The sequence below is a fragment of the Leptopilina boulardi genome, unplaced genomic scaffold, assembly GCF_019393585.1.
Source record: "Leptopilina boulardi isolate dan_hultmark-lab unplaced genomic scaffold, ZJU_Lbou_2.1 LbouV2_161, whole genome shotgun sequence".
Lineage (NCBI taxonomy): Eukaryota > Metazoa > Arthropoda > Insecta > Hymenoptera > Figitidae > Leptopilina > Leptopilina boulardi.
The window spans coordinates 921,881-945,251 of NW_026137709.1; the positions used below are offsets into that span (position 1 = coordinate 921,881).

The 23,371-nt window shown below is 31.6% G+C and overlaps 2 protein-coding genes across 6 annotated transcripts in view; both read left to right on the forward strand.

The window, feature by feature from the left end:
- LOC127276942 (neural cell adhesion molecule 2) overlaps positions 1-23,371 on the forward strand; it is a 1,005,192-nt gene that overhangs the window by 873,708 nt on the left and 108,113 nt on the right. The gene's annotated exons all lie outside the window — the stretch shown is intronic.
- Positions 1,506-12,261, forward strand: LOC127276943 (uncharacterized). Its single transcript, XM_051297703.1, has 2 exons — positions 1,506-1,687; positions 9,898-12,261. The coding sequence occupies exon 2, from the start codon at positions 9,911-9,913 to the stop codon at positions 11,039-11,041; it is 1,131 nt and encodes a 376-aa protein (XP_051153660.1). The 5' UTR covers positions 1,506-1,687; positions 9,898-9,910; the 3' UTR covers positions 11,042-12,261.

Sequence of the window (23,371 nt, forward strand, 5' to 3'; positions counted from 1 at the left end):
AACATAAAAATATATAATTTATAATACCAAATTGCTTATTACACTAATTAGAATGCAAAACATGAAATTTGTTCTTTCACTGGTGTCAGTTCCTTCACTGGTGCCGTTACCCTATATTTACAGGTCTTGGATTGACTTTAAGTACAAAAGAAGTCGTTTTAATCGATTCACATTAAGAAAAAGTCCATTTTTTTATTTATTTAAATTTAATTAGTTAATAAGTATTTTACTTTACATAATTAATGTTGTTAGATATTTAATACATTTTGTTATTTCCTTAATAAGAATAATCCTACAGGAATATTATAACAAGAAAATTTTTTTCGAATATTTCAGAATTGAAGACGTAATTTTTAAAAATTTTAATTAAGTAGGATAAAGTAAAAAAAATTCTGACAATACAATTTTTGATTTTTTTAATTAATTGAATTTTTAATGAAATATTAAAATTATTAAAAATAATTGAACATTGGAAGAATTATAGTTAGAATTTTAAAAATAATTGATTTCAAAAGTTTTTGTTAAATTTCAGACAATAATTTAATTTTACAAAATTGAAAATAATTCATCAAATAATTTTGGATAACATTTTTCAAAAGTAATTGAATTGTCTAAGATTTACAATTCACAATTATGAAATTAATTGAAATTGAAGTTATTTTTAATTGAAATTTCGGTAATTTCTGTAGATGAAATTTTTTTTAGAAATTAAAAACAATAATTGAATTTCGAAAATTCTTAATTGAAAAATACTTTCAAGTAATTGAATTTTTGAAGAATATTATAAAAATCATTAAATTTTTGAATCGTTAAAGTTGATATTTTTATAAGTAATTAAATTTTAGAAGGTTTTAAATTGAAATTTTTGAAAATAATTGAAATCAAGTAATTTTGAAATAAAATTTTTTGGTGATAGTTAAAATTATTAAATTTTAGAAATTTTTAGATGGAAAATTTCAAAGGTTTTAAATTAAAATTTCTTGTCATTTTAATTCATTTTTTCGAAAATTGTAAACAATTGTTGAATTTCATAAAATTTTTAATTGAAAAATAATTAAAGATAATTAAATTTATGAAGAATTTCATTTAAATTATTAAATATACTTAATTTATAGAAAAATTTGAGTTAAAATTTTTTAAATAATTGAAATAAAGAAGATCTGCATTGTATACTAAAAAGACATATTTTGTTTAAAAATTTTGTAACAAAATGTACACTATGTCGAAAAAGTCACATCCTATTTAAATAAGTTAAAAATCGTATTTTAGAAAAAAGTCGTGTAATCCGATGCCTCTATTTATTGTAACGAACAAAATCGTTTTTAATTAATTGGTCAATAATTGTTATTGTCGGTGGTTTTATTATTATTCTCTTTTAATAATATTATTCAAATCAAATGAGATTGCGCGCGTAAAAACGTAGGTTGCGCTCGACTTTATAGCAGCCGACAAAAGCACGTTTCTGATTTTGGCGGACGAAATAATCAGATGAGAGCGAACTACAACGCTATACGCAACTCGCGCGATTGGCACGCGTATTTTGTATTTTATATTAATTATATTGTTCTAAAGTAATAAATCAAGTGTACTTGGATAGAATCAACGCTTATTTCTCTGTTTAATTACCAGAACATTATCTTAACCAAACTTTGGAAATTGTGGAAACATTGGATTAAAATTGACACTGGTGAGTCTTTTTGTTTATCCCTTCTGCTTGCTGTACTTTCATTGTTGGATCTCGCTTATGCACGGTAACCAGTGTCATCAACGCAATCAAGGCAATGCAGGTAAGAGTGGAAATCTCGTTCCCATGTGCACCCAGTACGAGGCGTACCCACGCATAAATTATCTTTCGTTTTATCAAAGTTTAATAATAAAACCTCGCGACTAGGGTTTTCACATTATGGCGCCCAACGTTATATTTTCTCATGATCAAATTGAATTCTAACTATAATTAGAATATTAATTTGATCTTAAATAAATAAAATTTTTTTTTCTTTTCGGGCCTTCTTTGAAAAATAATTTTTTTTTCATTAGAAACGCGAGTTTTTAAAGTGTATCACGTGTACAAATAATACACCAGTAAAGCACTTTTCGAACGAGATTTTCATTCACCTCAAATTGCTTTCCCAACAAAACAAAAAAAAATGATAAGCTAGCTCTCTCTCACAAATTTACTGCTTTTTTTTGTAATATATGCTTTAAATATTACAAAGATATATAACGATATTCAATTATAATAAAATATTCTTTTAATACAATTTAACACCGCTTTTACGCATAAATAGCTTGCTTTTGTACATTTTCGCTATTGACTTTTTGCGCATGCAAATACGCTTTTTGCACGAATTATTTTAAAATTATAATAATAACAACCATAGAAAAAAAAAATATATATATGTACAAAAAATGATCAAATATCAATTATTCTCATTACTGTAGCCACATTCGTTTTACCACGAGGAAACACGTAATCTCCAACACGGCTCGCGCAAATTGTAAACACAGCTGTGTTTACAACACAGTTCTTGTCCCTTACCAGCTTTAAACTGAAATAAAGCAAAGTATAACAAAAAAAATAATATCAAAACTTTTGCCTTTCTTTACACAACGAAGAAAATGAAATTTAATTCCCTTTATTAATTTTAAATAATTTTCTTCCAGCTCGTTTTTGACAATTACTCATCGGTTGTCGTGTTGACAAAAAAAAATAATGGCATTACGGGTTTTCAAATGATTAGGCGCTTGATTAATTAATTGAACCAAAATAATTAATTAATTAATTGAACTAAAATAATTAATTAACTCAAAATCATTGATTATCATTTGAACGATTAACTAATTGAAAATTTGTTCTCTTCAAAAAAAATTTTTTTTTTCTCATTATCTTCTAATTTTATTAAATTAAAAATCCACTTCTATTAGTAAAACCATTTAATTCAAAATGGGTAGAGGTAATAAGGACAAAAAGGAAAAGAAAAACTTAGAGGGACAAGAAACCAACACAAGCCCAGAAATTCTGGACCAACAAAACGCTTTCCTAGCGCGTAATACGTAGGTACATTCTCCCCCTAACATTCAACAACAAAAAGCGTCGGCAAGCGCTCAAGCGCAAAACGATCCCCTAGAGAATCAAGCCCCTTCTCAGAACGCGCCTCCTAAGACGCCAGATCCTGAGAACACATAACCGCTTCCGACCCTGACAATAGTGACAATAGTGACAGCGCAGAAAAAATTTTAGAACGACATACCACGTCCGGAACTAAAATAAAAATTAAAATGCCGTCGCGACATACGCGACAAACAAAAAAAACCCCAATCACTAAGTCACAAGCTAATCAAGCTCTTTATCATTTTCAATCTGAAATGAACCAATTTAAAAATGACATACAAACAATGTTCTCTGAACATCTCGAAGAATCGCGCCGTCAGACACGTGAATTATTTCCAGAATCGCACCGTGAACTTATTTCATTTAAAAAACAAAATTCCAAAGAATTAGAATCGATTCAAAGAAATAATCAAGAAATGATAAATGCTCTTCGCGGTGAAACGAATAAAGCAATAGAGGCGCTTGCGCACAAAGTCTCTGAACAGCATACGAGACAAGCGCAATCGACTTGGCACGATTCTCGGTGGGCCTTCGACACCGTAGGGGAACATATACCGCCCCCCACTTGTCATCCCCCCACCCTAACCACAACCACAGTCACCACGTCGACTTCGGGTAACCCAGTCACCAGTAACATAGGAATAGAACCTAATTATTTTTTTCCTCCACTGAAGTACAATACCCCTTCCGCGCCAGGACCCCCACCATCAAAAGTACTTTTTAATTCAAACCCCACGTACTTAGGGCATAATTCGACTTTTTCAAATTTCCAAAACCATAATTCAACGGTCCAACAACCGCCCCCTATCGCGCCACCCCTTCCGGCTCCCAGAAATCAAATCAATAACGTCACAAATTTGCACAAGATCGTAAAATCTTGGGAATTAAAATTTCCAGGCAAATTGGACGCGCATGATTTCATTGATGAATTCGAGCGTAAATTGAATGCGAGCGCCATCAACCCCGACGATGCTCTAGCAACAATGTCCCAGGTATTGTCGGATACTGCCTACACATGTTTCACATCATTCCGCACCACCTGGCACACATGGGCTGAATTTGCGGCCAAATTTCGAAAATCATTTGGCGATTCTAACGATGATCAAAAGATCACTAACAAAATTCAGCCCGCTATACAATCCGAAAATGAATCGGGAATCGAGTTTATCGTCCGGATGGCAGCGCTTTTCAATAAACTCCAAACAAAAATACCGGAAACAAGTCAACTTGACAAAATATATTCGGCTCTTCATTCCGAACTACTTGTCCACTTTGACCGCGATAGCTTCACGGATTATGACGGTTTAATAGAAAATGTGCGAAAATATGAGGAAAAGGTCGCGACAATGCAATCAACTAACAAAATTCGCGATCTTCAAAAGAAAAACCGTAATGCGCGCGGGAAAAATCAACTCAACGCGATCGAAAATTCATCGCTTCAAGCTGATGAAAACTCGGAAACCGCGCTACAAGCGGATCAAAAAAAAGAAAATCCTCTGAAACAACCGAAAAATGACAAAAAGCAGGCAAAAGCAAATCCACAAATAAATTTAAATAAAGCAGAAATTTATAATCACCAAATAAATAAATTACAACAAAAATTAACGGATATGAATTTACCAGTCGGTCAATCCAAATCTAACACTGAAAAGAGGAGTAAGAAATGAACATCCTCTTTTCGGTCTAAAAATTCGCGCCGTCGATCTTCTTCGGAGTCTTCCAGCTCCTCTCGCTCTACTCGATCGCAGAAGGGGGGAGAGACGCAGATCGTCTACGCGCAAAAACCGGGATAGCGATACTAAGCACAACATTGTCAACCAGACTGCCAGTGCAATGCCCACGCGCCGCCAAATTTTCCAGTCGCGCATGCGCCTTCGCACTCACAAACCCAGCACTGGCCCAACTACAACCGTGAGTTTCCCCCTTGCGGACACAATGCATCCAACTCATACCCGGCAAAAAACGAGAAGGATGCCAGGAGAGATTAATTCTCCCTGGCAAACCACAAGAAAATAAAATACCGATAAATAATTTTTCAAACATCAACAATACCAAACTAGTCGATATTCATGCCATTCCGAGTTGCAGTCACTCCGCAAATGAGTCAACGTGCATTCCCCAAAATGCATTAGCGCATAATCAAGCGCGTGCCAGTGGGAATTACACTAGTGACTCAGAGAGTGAGTATGACGAAGCACTCTATTCCGAATCTGAGACGGAGTACACAGACTCTAGCGAGGAGCTTCCCTCCACCGACTCGCGATCGGTAGGACAAAGCATATCCTCGCTCTTATCAACGCCTTCGAGGAAACCAGCCATTGGCTTATTGGCAATAGCTGGGAAACTCAAGCGCATAGTACGCAAAGGGCCCGCATCGCCCTTACCGTCGCAAGAAAAGAATTCCATTATTACTTCGGTTAAAATAGGAAATAGAGAATATGCAGGCCTTATAGACACTGGTAGTGACAGGACTTTTATGTCTGGCGAATTGTTCGATGAAATCAAACAATTCGCGATTGACAATCCTGTCTATGATGCGATAACACGCGCCGGCGTACAACTCGCGCAACGCGATCATGTGGCCGCGCCTCGTTACACCATTAAATTTGACATTGGGATCAACGACTGTCATGGCGATTTTTGGTTCACAGTCCTAGACGGACTAACCACGCCCATAATTTTAGGCATGGACATTATAACCAGTTGGAAAGTCATTATAGACGCCAACAAAGGTTATTGGTCCATGGAAGGATCAAGTATCCAACGCCCTTTGAGTCGCGCCTATAATGCGCATCACTCCCTAAATTGTACACAGTTAATTGACCTTTCACCTGAGCAAAGAAAAATTCTTGACGAATTCATTGATAGGAAACTATCAGGCTTTGCAACTGGTACCGGTGTCACAAAGGGTATAGGGGGTTAAGGATACAAAAAGTGCCGTTGCAGGTATTCTGTTCAAATTGACACCATATATTGCTACCCCTATGAATATAAAATTCTGCAAGTATGAACCCATAATTCGAATTTTTGGGGGAGTTATGGTGGGGGAAAGGAAAATAAAGAAATCCATTTTTCTCGAAAACTACTGAACCGATTTTAATGAACTTTGAATATGTTATACATGTCGCTAAGACAATTCTAAAAAAAAAATCTCAAAATTTTTTTTTGAAAAAAAGTCAAAAAAAATTAATTTTGAAATTTTCAAAAATTTTTTTTGGGGTGATTTTTTGAAGTGACCACTTTACTTTTTTTTAAAAGTTACCTTATAATATCCCCTTTAACATATATTTTTTTCAGATTTTTAAAAAATGTAGTTTTTGAATAATTTAACGAAAACCATCGTCGCGCTACATGACGCAGCGCGCACAGTGTGCTGATGCAGTATACGGGTGTTCCAAAAGTATGGAAACTTTCAAATATCTCGAAAAGTACGAATTTTTGTAAAAAATGTTCAAGACAAAAGTTGTTCCAAACAAAAAGATGTACATCATTGAAACCAAAAAATTGGGCCCGGAGCCCAATGTTGGGCCCTACAATGAAAGAAGTGGTTTTCTTAAATAAGACCACTAATTTTCAGTATCAAATTCGTAATCTCCATGAAATTCTGCGTTCAGACATGTGGTAAAAGTGCCCAAAATATTGGGCCCAATCCAAGATATTGGGTCCAAAATTTATCAACAGATAAATAAATTTTAAAAAATCGCATCTTGGAGGGATTTTGAGATCACAGGATTAGAAATTGGAAGCTAATTTTTAAATTGGGAATAGAGCCCAATGTAAGATTCCGCCTCCCAATGTGAGGCCCACAGTAAAAAAAATTAGTTGTCTTGAATAAAACCCATTAATTTTCAGTATCCAATTCGTCATCCCCATGAATTTCTTGGGTTAGACTTGTAGTAAAAATGACAAAAATATTGGGCCCAATGTCTGGGATTAGGCCCAACATTTTTCGTTAAATAAATAAATTTAAAAAATCGCATCTTTAAGAGTTTTTGGGGTCATAGGATTAGAAATTCGAAGATAATTTTCAAATTGTACACAAAGCCCAATGTAAGATTCCGCGGCCCAATGTGAGGCCCACCTTAAAAAAATTAGTTGTTTAAATAAAACCCACTAATTTTCAGTATCCATTTCAGAATCGTTATGAAATTCTGGGTTTAAACTTGTAGTACAAAAGCCAAAAAATATTGGGCCCAATGTCTGGGATTAGGCCCAACATTTTTCGTTAAATAAATAAATTTATAAAATCGCATCTTTTGTAGTTTTTGGGGTCACAGGATTAAAAATTCAAAGCTACTTTTCAAATTTGGCACAGAGCCCAATGTAAGATTTCGCAGCCCAATGTGAGGCAGAAAAAAAATTAGTTTTCTTCTATTTCGTAATCGTTATGAAATTCTGGGCTTAGACTTGTGGTACAAATTCCAAACATATTGGGCCCTCACATTGTGCTGCAGAATCTTACATCGGGCTCTATGCTCAATTTCTAATCCTGTGATCTCAAATTCCCTCCAAGATGCGATTTTCTAAAATTTATTTATCTGTTGATAAATTGTGGACCCAATATCTTGGATTGGGCGCAATATTTTGGGCACTTTTACCACATGTCTGAACGCAGAATTTCATGGGGATTACGAATTTGATACTGAAAATTAGTGGTCTTATTTAAGAAAACCACTTCTTTTATTGTAGGGCCCAACATTGGGCTCCGGGCCCAATTTTTTGGTTTCAAAGATGTACATCTTTTTGTTTGGAACAACTTTTGTCTTGAACATTTTTTACAAAAATTCGTACTTTTCGAGATATTTGAAAGTTTCCATACTTTTGGAACACCCGTATACTGCATCAGCACACTGCGCGCTGCGTCATGTAGCGCGACGATGGTTTTCGTTAAATTATTCAAAAACTACATTTTTTAAAAATCTGAAAAAAATATATGTTAAAGGGGATATTATAAGGTAACTTTTAAAAAAAAGTACAAGGGCCGATTAAGAAATTAGCGAGCCCTAAAGTGCCTTGGTCTTGGACAGGTGAACATGAAACTGCATTTCAGGATGTTAAAAAATTATTGAAAGATGCCTTAACCTTAAACGCGCCGCGACCTAAATTGCCATTCTTTTTATACACAGACGCGAGCGATACTGGAATCGGCGCTGTCTTGACGCAAAAAGATGGAGATAAGTAATATCTCATTACGTGCTTAAGCAGACCTTTGCGAGGTGCCGAGTTAAATTACACTACCACCGAAAAGGAATGCTTAGCCGTAATCTTTGCAGTCAAGAAACTTCGGTGCTATCTTGAAGCCACCGAGTTCACAGTCATCACTGATCACTCCAGCTTGATCTGGCTGCAAGGCATAAAAGACCCGCGTGGAAGACTTGCGCGATGGGCATGAGAGTTGTCAGCAAACCAAGTGAAAATTGAACACCGTAAAGGTACAACGAACGAGGCCGCTGACACTCTATCGCGCCTCTACGAGAGTGTCTCGGAAGACACGCCCCCATCACAGTTAAGTCACACCCGTAGCCAATCCTGGTACGACGAATTGGTAAATCGAGTACAGCAGGCTCCCACGCGCTACGAAAGATATAGGCTCGACGATAATTTCGAACTTTACTATTACAAACCAAATCAACTGAAAGGAACCATAGGCGACAATAACGCGTGGAAAAAGGTTTTGAAAGAAAATGAAATTCTAATAACAATTACGAAATATCACGATTCCTCCCAATCAGCGCATCAAGGAATTCAAAAGACGTACGTGTCAATTTTGAATCACAATTATTTGCCCGGAATGCGCGAAGATATTAAGCGGTACATTAACGAGTGCGAGATTTGTCTCAGGTGCAAACCTGATAATTCCCCTCCACAAGGCTTAATGTTTCCACGCAAATTCATCGAACCCTGGGATACGGTATCGCTAGATATTATAGGACCATTACCGCGTTCCAAATCAGGAAAGTGTTACGTCTTAGTATGCGAGGACACTTATACACGATATATCGAATGCTTTACATTATCGAAAGCCGACGGTCCAAAAATTGTCAAATCATTGAAGACTTTGATTAATAAATGGGGAACTCCCAGAGCGTTTATCACGGATAACGGAACAGAGTTCGTAAACCGTACCATTTCAAAATTTTTAATGGAAATCGGCTCGGAACAACGAACAACTCCGGTATATCATCCACAGTCCAATCCTGTAGAGCGCGTTAATCGAAACTTAAAAATGATGATAGCCAGCCTCCTTGGGGAAGACCAGCGTGACTGGGACACGTTACTCGAAGAAATACAATTCGCGTATAATACCACTGTCCATTCTTCGTTAGGCGTAACCCCGGCCTTTTTAAACTTTGCTCGTGAACCAAGACGTACCGGTAAACAACCTCATGACATCAATGTCGTAGCGATGACCGATGGGACCGCTGAAAATTGACTGGAGCGTATAAAGCGTATCGATACTCTTCGCGCTAAAGTCGAAAACTTAATGATTAAGGCTGTTAAGAGACAGAGTAAAACTTTAATAAAAACCGTAAAAATGTTATCCCTTTCGAGATTGGAGATTATGTGTTTTACCCCAATAACACTTTATCAAATGCCGCGCGTGGTTATAGTTCCAAACTAGCGCCACGTTACAAAGGACCGGCTACAATTACCGAAAAGGTATCTCCTATGGTTGTTATTATTAGTGATACGCATGGAAAGAAGCTTGGCAAATATCACGTAAATGATTTAAAAATGGCTAGGAAAAATCTCAGATCGCGAAATATCCTGTAAAATCGTTTTAGATTAGATATCATCATGAGCAGTTCCGAAGGCAGTACTTCAACACCCAACGAGGGTTTACCAAGCGCAACACTGACGTATCTTACGTCCACCATAGATGACCTCTTTGACGCCAACATCGATATCAATGCTGGAATCAAACCATCCGGTTTGACGATCCTCGCCAAGGCCGATGTGGAGAGCCTCATCAAGTCGAGTAACGCCATGGCTGCCCAGTTGAGGGAAGAACGCGTGACCACGCATTCACTGCGCTTGGGCTCCACCCAATCCCTATCTTCGTCAACAGAACCAAGTTTTAGACAGATAGAGAAATTGTATGACTCATTGCTGACGGTCACCAACGAAAAGTCGTCGTTGACAGACCAACTGGCCAAAACCAAAGAAGAATTGCGTCACTGCAAACAACAAGTGGACAAATTACAAACGAAAGGAGAAAAGCTCCAAGACAAATATGAAGCGCTACAAGAGGATTACGATTACGCGGCCTACGATGCAAAGCTGGCCAAACGATACAAGGATATATTCCGAGAAACTTTGTCAGATGTTTATCGCGCAGTAGCGGAATTACGTGAACTGCAACGACGTCCAAGGGCTGAACAAGGATGCCTGAACTGTGGGATTCCAGGCCATAGTTACAGGTCATGCACGAAGCCCTATTCTGGAAAATTCTGCCAAAAGTGCGCACATCCCGATTTTTCAACAAGCGAATGTCCTTGGCCTCATTTCGTAAATGGACCACCTGGGATACCAGAGCACCTCAAATGCAAGAGATGCTGGGGACCACTTAACGCTCCAGATACGAAATGCATTGAGTGCATTAGAAGAATGATGGCCGACAATCTACAAGCGCGCCATACCCTTGCTTTGCGCCTTGAGCAGCAATCTTCGCCATCCACTGCCAAAAAAGCAATAGGCCCACCTGGAAGTAACAGGACACGATCAATTCCTCCACAAACCCCCCAAGTGGTTGGAGGATTACAACGCGCAAATGAATCAAACGCCTCTGAGTTCGAGACAAACTATTGTTACCCGGCTGACTACGCTCTCCACAAAGCCCTAAATGAGGACAAGGAGGAACCGATTAACGATGGTGACGAAAATCCGGCCGTCCACAATCAGGAATCGACCGATACCCCGCAAGAATAGTGCGTCTCAATGTTCAAACAACTAAAAGTTGTTAATTACGCCGTTGCGCATTGATCTGTGTGTTTTCTTTCTTTTTAAAAAAGAAAAGAAAAAAAAAATCTTTCTAAATAAATAAATAATTTCTTTCCTTTCGCGCCGTTGCGCGTTATATATAATACATTGTTTTCTTTTTTTTGGTTACTATAAATGCGCCGTCGCGTATTAACATTATTATATTTTTAGTCACTTCGTTGCGCCTTTGTGCGCCAATAGTATTATATTTTTGTTTGTGTTTCACACACGCCGTAATACGCCATCAAAGACTGTGGTTATCGCATTATTCCAAATATTAAGGATAAGCCTCGTAATATACTATAGTACATTAAATAACACGTTTGTAATTGGTCTATCGACGCAGCGCAACTACCTCATCTAAATGAGACTGATTAATGTAGTTAATAAACGAAGAATGATAATTAAATTATTAACTGTTATTCGTTCATTGATAATCATCATATCATAGAGAGCATATGCGAGACCCAATAATGTTTATATATTATATTCTTTTAAGACTAAATAAGGTAAAAAGTTCCTTTTTAATATTGAATTTCACTTAGGATAAATGATGCTAAAGAGGCAAACTAATAGCAAGCAGATTCACTCCTTTGAGAGGGATAATCAACTAGACGTAAGGAAGTAAAACGAAGGAATGTTTATTATTGAAAAACAACCGATAACAACAATTTAGAAGGGGGGAATTGTAACGAACAAGATCGTTTTTAATTAATTGGCCAATAATTGTTATTGTCGGTGGTTTTATTATTATTCTCTTTTAATAATATTATTCAAATCAAATGAGATTGCGCGCGTAAAAACGTAGGTGGCGCTCGACTTTATAGCAGCCGACAAAAGCACGTTTCTGATTTTGGCGAACGAAATAATCAGATGAGAGCGAACTACAACGCTATACGTAACTCGCGCGATTGTCACGCGTATTTTGTATTTTATATTAATTATATTGTTCTAAAGTAATAAATCAAGTGTACTTGGATAGAATCAACGCTTATTTCTCTGTTTAATTACCAGAACATTATCTTATCCAAACTTTGGAAATTGTGGAAACATTGGATTAAAATCGACACTGGTGAGTCTTTTTGTTTATCCCTTCTGCTTGCTGTACTTTCATTGTTGGATCTCGCTTATGCACGGTAACCAGTGTCATCAACGCAATCAAGGCAATGCAGGTAAGAGTGGAAATCTCGTTCCCATGTGCACCCAGTACGAGGCGTACCCACGCATAAATTATCTTTCGTTTTATCAAAGTTTAATAATAAAACCTCGCGACTAGGGTTGTCACATTATATAAAATAACTATAATTATTGGAATTTCTTGTAATTAAAATTTTAATATTAATTTGAGTAATTACAAGAGAAATATACTTATACATACTTAATATATTATTACAATCTTCAAGAGTTATAAATTTAACCTCTCCATTCGTAACTTCGCAGTCATTTATGTAGAGATATTGGTGCTGGTTATTCTCCCAATATCCCATTGATATCCACTTTACTCTATTGTAAAGGGATGTCGCATGCTGCGCTTTCAAAAAACAAAGTTTTTCGATTTTTACTCCTTCTATAATCTGTACAGATAAATGACATACGATAGTTATATAGAATATATAGAATAATATTTATATTATATAGAATATAAAAGTGCTGTAGACAAGTACTATCGCCAAAAAAAATACAATGGAATATCAATCATCCGAATTTATTCGGACAAGGCTTAGCTCTGAGATTAGAAATTTCAATTTATTTAAGGATTGTCATGCGGAAATGGGACAAACTTATCAAATTTTGACATTGTTCTTAAGGTCAATTCCAGAAGTCATGATTTTTAAAACAAATTTTTACCATATGGTTTTTTTAGAAAAATAATAACATATTTATGCAATTTAATATAAGCTGTTATCGGAATTTGAAAAAATGTTATAATTTATAAAAAGAGTTATTGCATCCAGAATTTTATTTGTGCAATCATCTAATTTTTTGTTCAAAAGAGTAATCTGTTTTTCCTGCTGTCTATTCATCTCGACTAAAGTTGACATTTTTTTATTCATATCAGTCACGAAAGCAGCAAATTCGTCACGTTCAACCATCTGTAATTAAGGTCTTAAATACATTTATAGTACTATTGAAAATTATCCTATTTTTGATTTTTTATGAATGCAAACCGTCAAAGTTACCCAACCAAAAATTTCAGTATTACACCAGAGTTGACTACTGGCGCAGTACTGGTTCAGTATTGGCTGCCGAGGCTGGGCAGTCTGTACTGAACCAGTACTGGTATTTTCATTGTATCCGTACTGGTGCAGTACCACCCTCCCAGTACTGGCAAACCAGTACTGAGCCGATATTGAGCCAGTATTGGCTCAAATAGATTTTCTTTTTGATTAATACTAGTTTACAAAAAGTTCTAGAGTGAACCCGATGAATCTTTTTGTTTAAATATTTTGTTCATCAAAATTTTTTCAACTTGATTTTATTTTTCAAAATTAAAATGTACTTTACTTTGCTTTTCTGTGGGTAAAATTATTTAAACAAAAAGTTTCCTGAGACCAAGTCTAAAACATTTTGCAAGATTTTCTTTTTGTTTTCAGATATGCAATAAACCAAAAAAAATTTTAAACGATCAAACTAAAAATAAATAAATTTGTTTATAAAAAATTAATATTTTTTAAAATAAAATTTATAATATAAATTTAATTTAAAAAATTAAATTCAATCGCAAGTAAAATTGCACAAATGTTATATTATCAATAATATAAAATATATCATTAACCTTTCTTAATAGAAATTATAAAAAATAGTTAATCCTACAAACTTATATATTTCAATGGTGAATAAAATTATTGTAATTTGTTTCTGGATGTTATTCTTCAGTTTTTTTCCAAAAGTGAATTATAAACAAAAAAATTTAATGTTAATTTAAAAATAATTAAGATAATTAACTATAATAATCTTTGAATTCATTCATTCCGTCCGGACCCCTGCTGGGTTTTCGGTGACAGAGAAAAGAACAAGTTATGGAGAGAGAAAGATATATCTTTATTTTGCAAATGAGGATTCGCTTGACCTGCAATCTTTTAAAGAGGATTAATTAATAACTCTGAGGACCCAGGTAATAATTTCTTTCTCCCTTTATCACGTGAAAAAACTATAAAGAAAGTCTAAAACTGAATAGGTAACGCATACCTTTCTTTCTTACACCAAGGAATATAACATAAGTACTTCTTCGTTTAACATTGCGTTTCTCTATCTAGACAATTCAAAATGGCATAAGAACATCATCGTCTAAAATCTTAATCTTCTTCCTTTTTGTTTTAAAAATAAAAAAAAAATTCATATATCTGTATATATGTATATAGGGGAGAGTGACAAACAGTGGGACACTTTTTTTCAAAGACATATAATTATGTAAATTTTATATATTTTTGGACAGTTTTTGGTATTACCATAAAGTTTGAACTCTTTTCTACATAATGCATATATTCTATTTAAATTATATTGTGATTAAATAGAAAAATTTCAAGTTTTTAGAACTTGATACTTTTTTCTTGTTTTGAAGGTTTGTGTTAAACAGTGGAACACTTATTATTAAATAATGAATAATTGTTTCAATAATAATATTCTGCTTTATACTTTGTAAATATATATGTTTTGCATTAAATAACGTTAACAAATGTTGCAAAACACTCATAATTTAATAATATTTTACATTTTTATAATACGATGTAAAGTTTCTTATGAAAAATTGCTATTATTTTTTTTTACGTTTACAGTACTGCTGATCATTCGTCATAATTTGGTCATAACCTAAAAACAATTTGGAAGAAAATTTGAATAGTCGTTCTCTTATCAAGTGTTATTACATTCTCATCATAAATGAGAAAGTATTCGTTTTGGTTGATTTTGACCAACTTCTAATTCATGTAAATCTCCACGTTTTGAGACCTCCTGATGCCAAAAAAATAGGTTTTGAAAACCTGTCCGTCTGTCTGTCGTCTGTCGTCTGTTGTCTGTCGTCTGTCGTCTGTCGTCTGTCTGTAGACACTTTTTTGTCCCCACGATAACTTGAACAAATCTTAACGAATCGCTTTGAAATTTGGTATACTCTTTCAACATGTAAAAATGAAGCCTGAGTTCGTCGGACAGACTTATCCGCCCAAAAATTCATAAATTATTCAAATTTTGAATTTTCAAAAAATTCAATTTTTCTCAAATTTAAAAAAAAAAATTTTTTCTTAATTTTCCATAAAAATACTACCAAAAATAAACATTTTTTTCCTTCAACACTTTTCGATAGAAATTAAAACAAAAAAGTTATTCAAATTTTGAATTTTGAAAAAATTCAAATTTTTCAATTTTTCTTTTTTTAAATTTTCTACTATTTTTCCCTAAAAATACTCCTAAAAAGACACATTTTTTTTCTTTAACACTTTTCAATAGAGGCTACAATAAAAAAGTTACGAATTTTTTAACATCAAAAAATACAAAAAATTGAATTTATACTGGATGAAGCAATGGCAAATAGAAGAAAATATTCAAAAATACAAATCAAATATATTTTTTTCTGACTTAGATACTTATTAGAATAACATCTAAATAACATAAAATAATAAAAATCAACTCAAATTTTTTTTTTTTAACATTTTTGAAAATTTGTTTTTACATTCTCATCATAAATGAGAAAGTATTCGTTTTGGTTGATTTTGACCAACTTCTTATTCATGTAAATCTCCACGTTTTGAGACCTCCTGATGCCAAAAAAATAGGTTTTGAAAACCTGTCCGTCTGTCTGTCGTCTGTCGTCTGTCTGTAGACACTTTTTTGTCCCCACGATAACTTGAACAAATCTTAACGAATCGCTTTGAAATTTGGTATACTCTTTCAACATGTAAAAATGAAGCCTGAGTTCGTCGGACAGACTTATCCGCCCAAAAATTCATAAATTATTCAAATTTTGAATTTTCAAAAAATTCAATTTTTCTCAAATTTAAAAAAAAAAATTTTTTCTTAATTTTCCATAAAAATACTACCAAAAATAAACATTTTTTTCCTTCAACACTTTTCGATAGAAATTAAAACAAAAAAGTTATTCAAATTTTGAATTTTGAAAAAATTCAAATTTTTCAATTTTTCTTTTTTTAAATTTTCTACTATTTTTCCCTAAAAATACTCCTAAAAAGACACATTTTTTTTCTTTAACACTTTTCAATAGAGGCTACAATAAAAAAGTTACGAATTTTTTAACATCAAAAAATACAAAAAATTGAATTTATACTGGATGAAGCAATGGCAAATAGAAGAAAATATTCAAAAATACAAATCAAATATATTTTTTTCTGACTTAGATACTTATTAGAATAACATCTAAATAACATAAAATAATAAAAATCAACTCAAATTTTTTTTTTTTAACATTTTTGAAAATTTGTTTTTACATTCTCATCATAAATGAGAAAGTATTCGTTTTGGTTGATTTTGACCAACTTCTAATTCATGTAAATCTCCACGTTTTGAGACCTCCTGATGCCAAAAAAATAGGTTTTGAAAACCTGTCCGTCTGTCTGTCGTCTGTTGTCTGTCGTCTGTCGTCTGTCGTCTGTCTGTAGACACTTTTTTGTCCCCACGATAACTTGAACAAATCTTAACGAATCGCTTTGAAATTTGGTATACTCTTTCAACATGTAAAAATGAAGCCTGAGTTCGTCGGACAGACTTATCCGCCCAAAAATTCATAAATTATTCAAATTTTGAATTTTCAAAAAATTCAATTTTTCTCAAATTTAAAAAAAAAAATTTTTTCTTAATTTTCCATAAAAATACTACCAAAAATAAACATTTTTTTCCTTCAACACTTTTCGATAGAAATTAAAACAAAAAAGTTATTCAAATTTTGAATTTTGAAAAAATTCAAATTTTTCAATTTTTCTTTTTTTAAATTTTCTACTATTTTTCCCTAAAAATACTCCTAAAAAGACACATTTTTTTTCTTTAACACTTTTCAATAGAGGCTACAATAAAAAAGTTACGAATTTTTTAACATCAAAAAATACAAAAAATTGAATTTATAGTGGATGAAGCAATGGCAAATAGAAGAAAATATTCAAAAATACAAATCAAATATATTTTTTTCTGACTTAGATACTTATTAGAATAACATCTAAATAACATAAAATAATAAAAATCAACTCAAATTTTTTTTTTTTAACATTTTTGAAAATTTGTTTTTACATTCTCATCATAAATGAGAAAGTATTCGTTTTGGTTGATTTTGACCAACTTCTAATTCATGTAAATCTCCACGTTTTGAGACCTCCTGATGCCAAAAAAATAGGTTTTGAAAACCTGTCCGTCTGTCTGTCGTCTGTTGTCTGTCGTCTGTCTGTAGACACTTTTTTGTCCCCACGATAACTTGAACAAATCTTAACGAATCGCTTTGAAATTTGGTATACTCTTTCAACATGTAAAAATGAAGCCTGAGTTCGTCGGACAGACTTATCCGCCCAAAAATTCATAAATTATTCAAATTTTGAATTTTCAAAAAATTCAATTTTTCTCAAATTTAAAAAAAAAAATTTTTTCTTAATTTTCCATAAAAATACTACCAAAAATAAACATTTTTTTCCTTCAACACTTTTCGATAGAAATTAAAACAAAAAAGTTATTCAAATTTTGAATTTTGAAAAAATTCAAATTTTTCAATTTTTCTTTTTTTAAATTTTCTACTATTTTTCCCTAAAAATACTCCTAAAAAGACACATTTTTTTTCTTTAACACTTTTCAATAGAGGCTACAATAAAAAAGTTACGAATTTTTTAACATCAAAAAATACAAAAAATTGAATTTATAGTGGATGAAGCAATGGCAAATAGAAGAAAATATTCAAAAATACAAATCAAATATATTTTTTTCTGACTTAGATACTTATTAGAATAACATCTAAATAACATAAAATAATAAAAATCAACTCAAATTTTTTTTTTTTAACATTTTTGAAAATTTGTTTTTACATTCTCATCATAAATGAGAAAGTATTCGTTTTGGTTGATTTTGACCAACTTCTAATTCATGTAAATCTCCACGTTTTGAGACCTCCTGATGCCAAAAAAATAGGTTTTGAAAACCTGTCCGTCTGTCTGTCGTCTGTCGTCTGTTGTCTGTCGTCTGTCGTCTGTCGTCTGTCTGTAGACACTTTTTTGTCCCCACGATAACTTGAACAAATCTTAACGAATCGCTTTGAAATTTGGTATACTCTTTCAACATGTAAAAATGAAGCCTGAGTTCGTCGGACAGACTTATCCGCCCAAAAATTCATAAATTATTCAAATTTTGAATTTTCAAAAAATTCAATTTTTCTCAAATTTAAAAAAAAAAATTTTTTCTTAATTTTCCATAAAAATACTACCAAAAATAAACATTTTTTTCCTTCAACACTTTTCGATAGAAATTAAAACAAAAAAGTTATTCAAATTTTGAATTTTGAAAAAATTCAAATTTTTCAATTTTTCTTTTTTTAAATTTTCTACTATTTTTCCCTAAAAATACTCCTAAAAAGACACATTTTTTTTCTTTAACACTTTTCAATAGAGGCTACAATAAAAAAGTTACGAATTTTTTAACATCAAAAAATACAAAAAATTGAATTTATAGTGGATGAAGCAATGGCAAATAGAAGAAAATATTCAAAAATACAAATCAAATATATTTTTTTCTGACTTAGATACTTATTAGAATAACATCTAAATAACATAAAATAATAAAAATCAACTCAAATTTTTTTTTTTTAACATTTTTGAAAATTTGTTTTTACATTCTCATCATAAATGAGAAAGTATTCGTTTTGGTTGATTTTGACCAACTTCTAATTCATGTAAATCTCCACGTTTTGAGACCTCCTGATGCCAAAAAAATAGGTTTTGAAAACCTGTCCGTCTGTCTGTCGTCTGTTGTCTGTCGTCTGTCGTCTGTCGTCTGTCTGTAGACACTTTTTTGTCCCCACGATAACTTGAACAAATCTTAACGAATCGCTTTGAAATTTGGTATACTCTTTCAACATGTAAAAATGAAGCCTGAGTTCGTCGGACAGACTTATCCGCCCAAAAATTCATAAATTATTCAAATTTTGAATTTTCAAAAAATTCAATTTTTCTCAAATTTAAAAAAAAAAATTTTTTCTTAATTTTCCATAAAAATACTACCAAAAATAAACATTTTTTTCCTTCAACACTTTTCGATAGAAATTAAAACAAAAAAGTTATTCAAATTTTGAATTTTGAAAAAATTCAAATTTTTCAATTTTTCTTTTTTTAAATTTTCTACTATTTTTCCCTAAAAATACTCCTAAAAAGACACATTTTTTTTCTTTAACACTTTTCAATAGAGGCTACAATAAAAAAGTTACGAATTTTTTAACATCAAAAAATACAAAAAATTGAATTTATAGTGGATGAAGCAATGGCAAATAGAAGAAAATATTCAAAAATACAAATCAAATATATTTTTTTCTGACTTAGATACTTATTAGAATAACATCTAAATAACATAAAATAATAAAAATCAACTCAAATTTTTTTTTTTTAACATTTTTGAAAATTTGTTTTTACATTCTCATCATAAATGAGAAAGTATTCGTTTTGGTTGATTTTGACCAACTTCTAATTCATGTAAATCTCCACGTTTTGAGACCTCCTGATGCCAAAAAAATAGGTTTTGAAAACCTGTCCGTCTGTCTGTCGTCTGTCGTCTGTTGTCTGTCGTCTGTCGTCTGTCTGTAGACACTTTTTTGTCCCCACGATAACTTGAACAAATCTTAACGAATCGCTTTGAAATTTGGTATACTCTTTCAACATGTAAAAATGAAGCCTGAGTTCGTCGGACAGACTTATCCGCCCAAAAATTCATAAATTATTCAAATTTTGAATTTTCAAAAAATTCAATTTTTCTCAAATTTAAAAAAAAAAATTTTTTCTTAATTTTCCATAAAAATACTACCAAAAATAAACATTTTTTTCCTTCAACACTTTTCGATAGAAATTAAAACAAAAAAGTTATTCAAATTTTGAATTTTGAAAAAATTCAAATTTTTCAATTTTTCTTTTTTTAAATTTTCTACTATTTTTCCCTAAAAATACTCCTAAAAAGACACATTTTTTTTCTTTAACACTTTTCAATAGAGGCTACAATAAAAAAGTTACGAATTTTTTAACATCAAAAAATACAAAAAATTGAATTTATAGTGGATGAAGCAATGGCAAATAGAAGAAAATATTCAAAAATACAAATCAAATATATTTTTTTCTGACTTAGATACTTATTAGAATAACATCTAAATAACATAAAATAATAAAAATCAACTCAAATTTTTTTTTTTTAACATTTTTGAAAATTTGTTTTTACATTCTCATCATAAATGAGAAAGTATTCGTTTTGGTTGATTTTGACCAACTTCTAATTCATGTAAATCTCCACGTTTTGAGACCTCCTGATGCCAAAAAAATAGGTTTTGAAAACCTGTCCGTCTGTCTGTCGTCTGTTGTCTGTCGTCTGTCGTCTGTCGTCTGTCGTCTGTCTGTAGACACTTTTTTGTCCCCACGATAACTTGAACAAATCTTAACGAATCGCTTTGAAATTTGGTATACTCTTTCAACATGTAAAAATGAAGCCTGAGTTCGTCGGACAGACTTATCCGCCCAAAAATTCATAAATTATTCAAATTTTGAATTTTCAAAAAATTCAATTTTTCTCAAATTTAAAAAAAAAAATTTTTTCTTAATTTTCCATAAAAATACTACCAAAAATAAACATTTTTTTCCTTCAACACTTTTCGATAGAAATTAAAACAAAAAAGTTATTCAAATTTTGAATTTTGAAAAAATTCAAATTTTTCAATTTTTCTTTTTTTAAATTTTCTACTATTTTTCCCTAAAAATACTCCTAAAAAGACACATTTTTTTTCTTTAACACTTTTCAATAGAGGCTACAATAAAAAAGTTACGAATTTTTTAACATCAAAAAATACAAAAAATTGAATTTATAGTGGATGAAGCAATGGCAAATAGAAGAAAATATTCAAAAATACAAATCAAATATATTTTTTTCTGACTTAGATACTTATTAGAATAACATCTAAATAACATAAAATAATAAAAATCAACTCAAATTTTTTTTTTTTAACATTTTTGAAAATTTGTTTTTACATTCTCATCATAAATGAGAAAGTATTCGTTTTGGTTGATTTTGACCAACTTCTAATTCATGTAAATCTCCACGTTTTGAGACCTCCTGATGCCAAAAAAATAGGTTTTGAAAACCTGTCCGTCTGTCTGTCGTCTGTCGTCTGTTGTCTGTCGTCTGTCGTCTGTCGTCTGTCTGTAGACACTTTTTTGTCCCCACGATAACTTGAACAAATCTTAACGAATCGCTTTGAAATTTGGTATACTCTTTCAACATGTAAAAATGAAGCCTGAGTTCGTCGGACAGACTTATCCGCCCAAAAATTCATAAATTATTCAAATTTTGAATTTTCAAAAAATTCAATTTTTCTCAAATTTAAAAAAAAAAATTTTTTCTTAATTTTCCATAAAAATACTACCAAAAATAAACATTTTTTTCCTTCAACACTTTTCGATAGAAATTAAAACAAAAAAGTTATTCAAATTTTGAATTTTGAAAAAATTCAAATTTTTCAATTTTTCTTTTTTTAAATTTTCTACTATTTTTCCCTAAAAATACTCCTAAAAAGACACATTTTTTTTCTTTAACACTTTTCAATAGAGGCTACAATAAAAAAGTTACGAATTTTTTAACATCAAAAAATACAAAAAATTGAATTTATAGTGGATGAAGCAATGGCAAATAGAAGAAAATATTCAAAAATACAAATCAAATATATTTTTTTCTGACTTAGATACTTATTAGAATAACATCTAAATAACATAAAATAATAAAAATCAACTCAAATTTTTTTTTTTTTAACATTTTTGAAAATTTGTTTTTACATTCTCATCATAAATGAGAAAGTATTCGTTTTGGTTGATTTTGACCAACTTCTAATTTATGTAAATCTCCACGTTTTGAGACCTCCTGATGCCAAAAAAATAGGTTTTGAAAACCTGTCCGTCTGTCTGTCGTCTGTCGTCTGTTGTCTGTCGTCTGTCGTCTGTCGTCTGTCTGTAGACACTTTTTTGTCCCCACGATAACTTGAACAAATCTTAACGAATCGCTTTGAAATTTGGTATACTCTTTCAACATGTAAAAATGAAGCCTGAGTTCGTCGGACAGACTTATCCGCCCAAAAATTCATAAATTATTCAAATTTTGAATTTTCAAAAAATTCAATTTTTCTCAAATTTAAAAAAAAAAATTTTTTCTTAATTTTCCATAAAAATACTACCAAAAATAAACATTTTTTTCCTTCAACACTTTTCGATAGAAATTAAAACAAAAAAGTTATTCAAATTTTGAATTTTGAAAAAATTCAAATTTTTCAATTTTTCTTTTTTTAAATTTTCTACTATTTTTCCCTAAAAATACTCCTAAAAAGACACATTTTTTTTCTTTAACACTTTTCAATAGAGGCTACAATAAAAAAGTTACGAATTTTTTAACATCAAAAAATACAAAAAATTGAATTTATAGTGGATGAAGCAATGGCAAATAGAAGAAAATATTCAAAAATACAAATCAAATATATTTTTTTCTGACTTAGATACTTATTAGAATAACATCTAAATAACATAAAATAATAAAAATCAACTCAAATTTTTTTTTTTTAACATTTTTGAAAATTTGTTTTTACATTCTCATCATAAATGAGAAAGTATTCGTTTTGGTTGATTTTGACCAACTTCTAATTCATGTAAATCTCCACGTTTTGAGACCTCCTGATGCCAAAAAAATAGGTTTTGAAAACCTGTCCGTCTGTCTGTCGTCTGTCGTCTGTTGTCTGTCGTCTGTCGTCTGTCGTCTGTCTGTAGACACTTTTTTGTCCCCACGATAACTTGAACAAATCTTAACGAATCGCTTTGAAATTTGGTATACTCTTTCAACATGTAAAAATGAAGCCTGAGTTCGTCAAACAGACTTATCCGCCCAAAAATTCATAAATTATTCAAATTTTGAATTTTCAAAAAATTCAATTTTTCTCAAATTTAAAAAAAAAAATTTTTTCTTAATTTTCCATAAAAATACTACCAAAAATAAACATTTTTTTCCTTCAACACTTTTCGATAGAAATTAAAACAAAAAAGTTATTCAAATTTTGAATTTTGAAAAAATTCA

Bases quoted from the DNA above. Each gene is read 5' to 3' on its own strand.
- LOC127276943 (XM_051297703.1), top strand. From the start codon at position 9,911: ATGAGCAGTTCCGAAGGCAGTACTTCAACACCCAACGAGGGTTTACCA.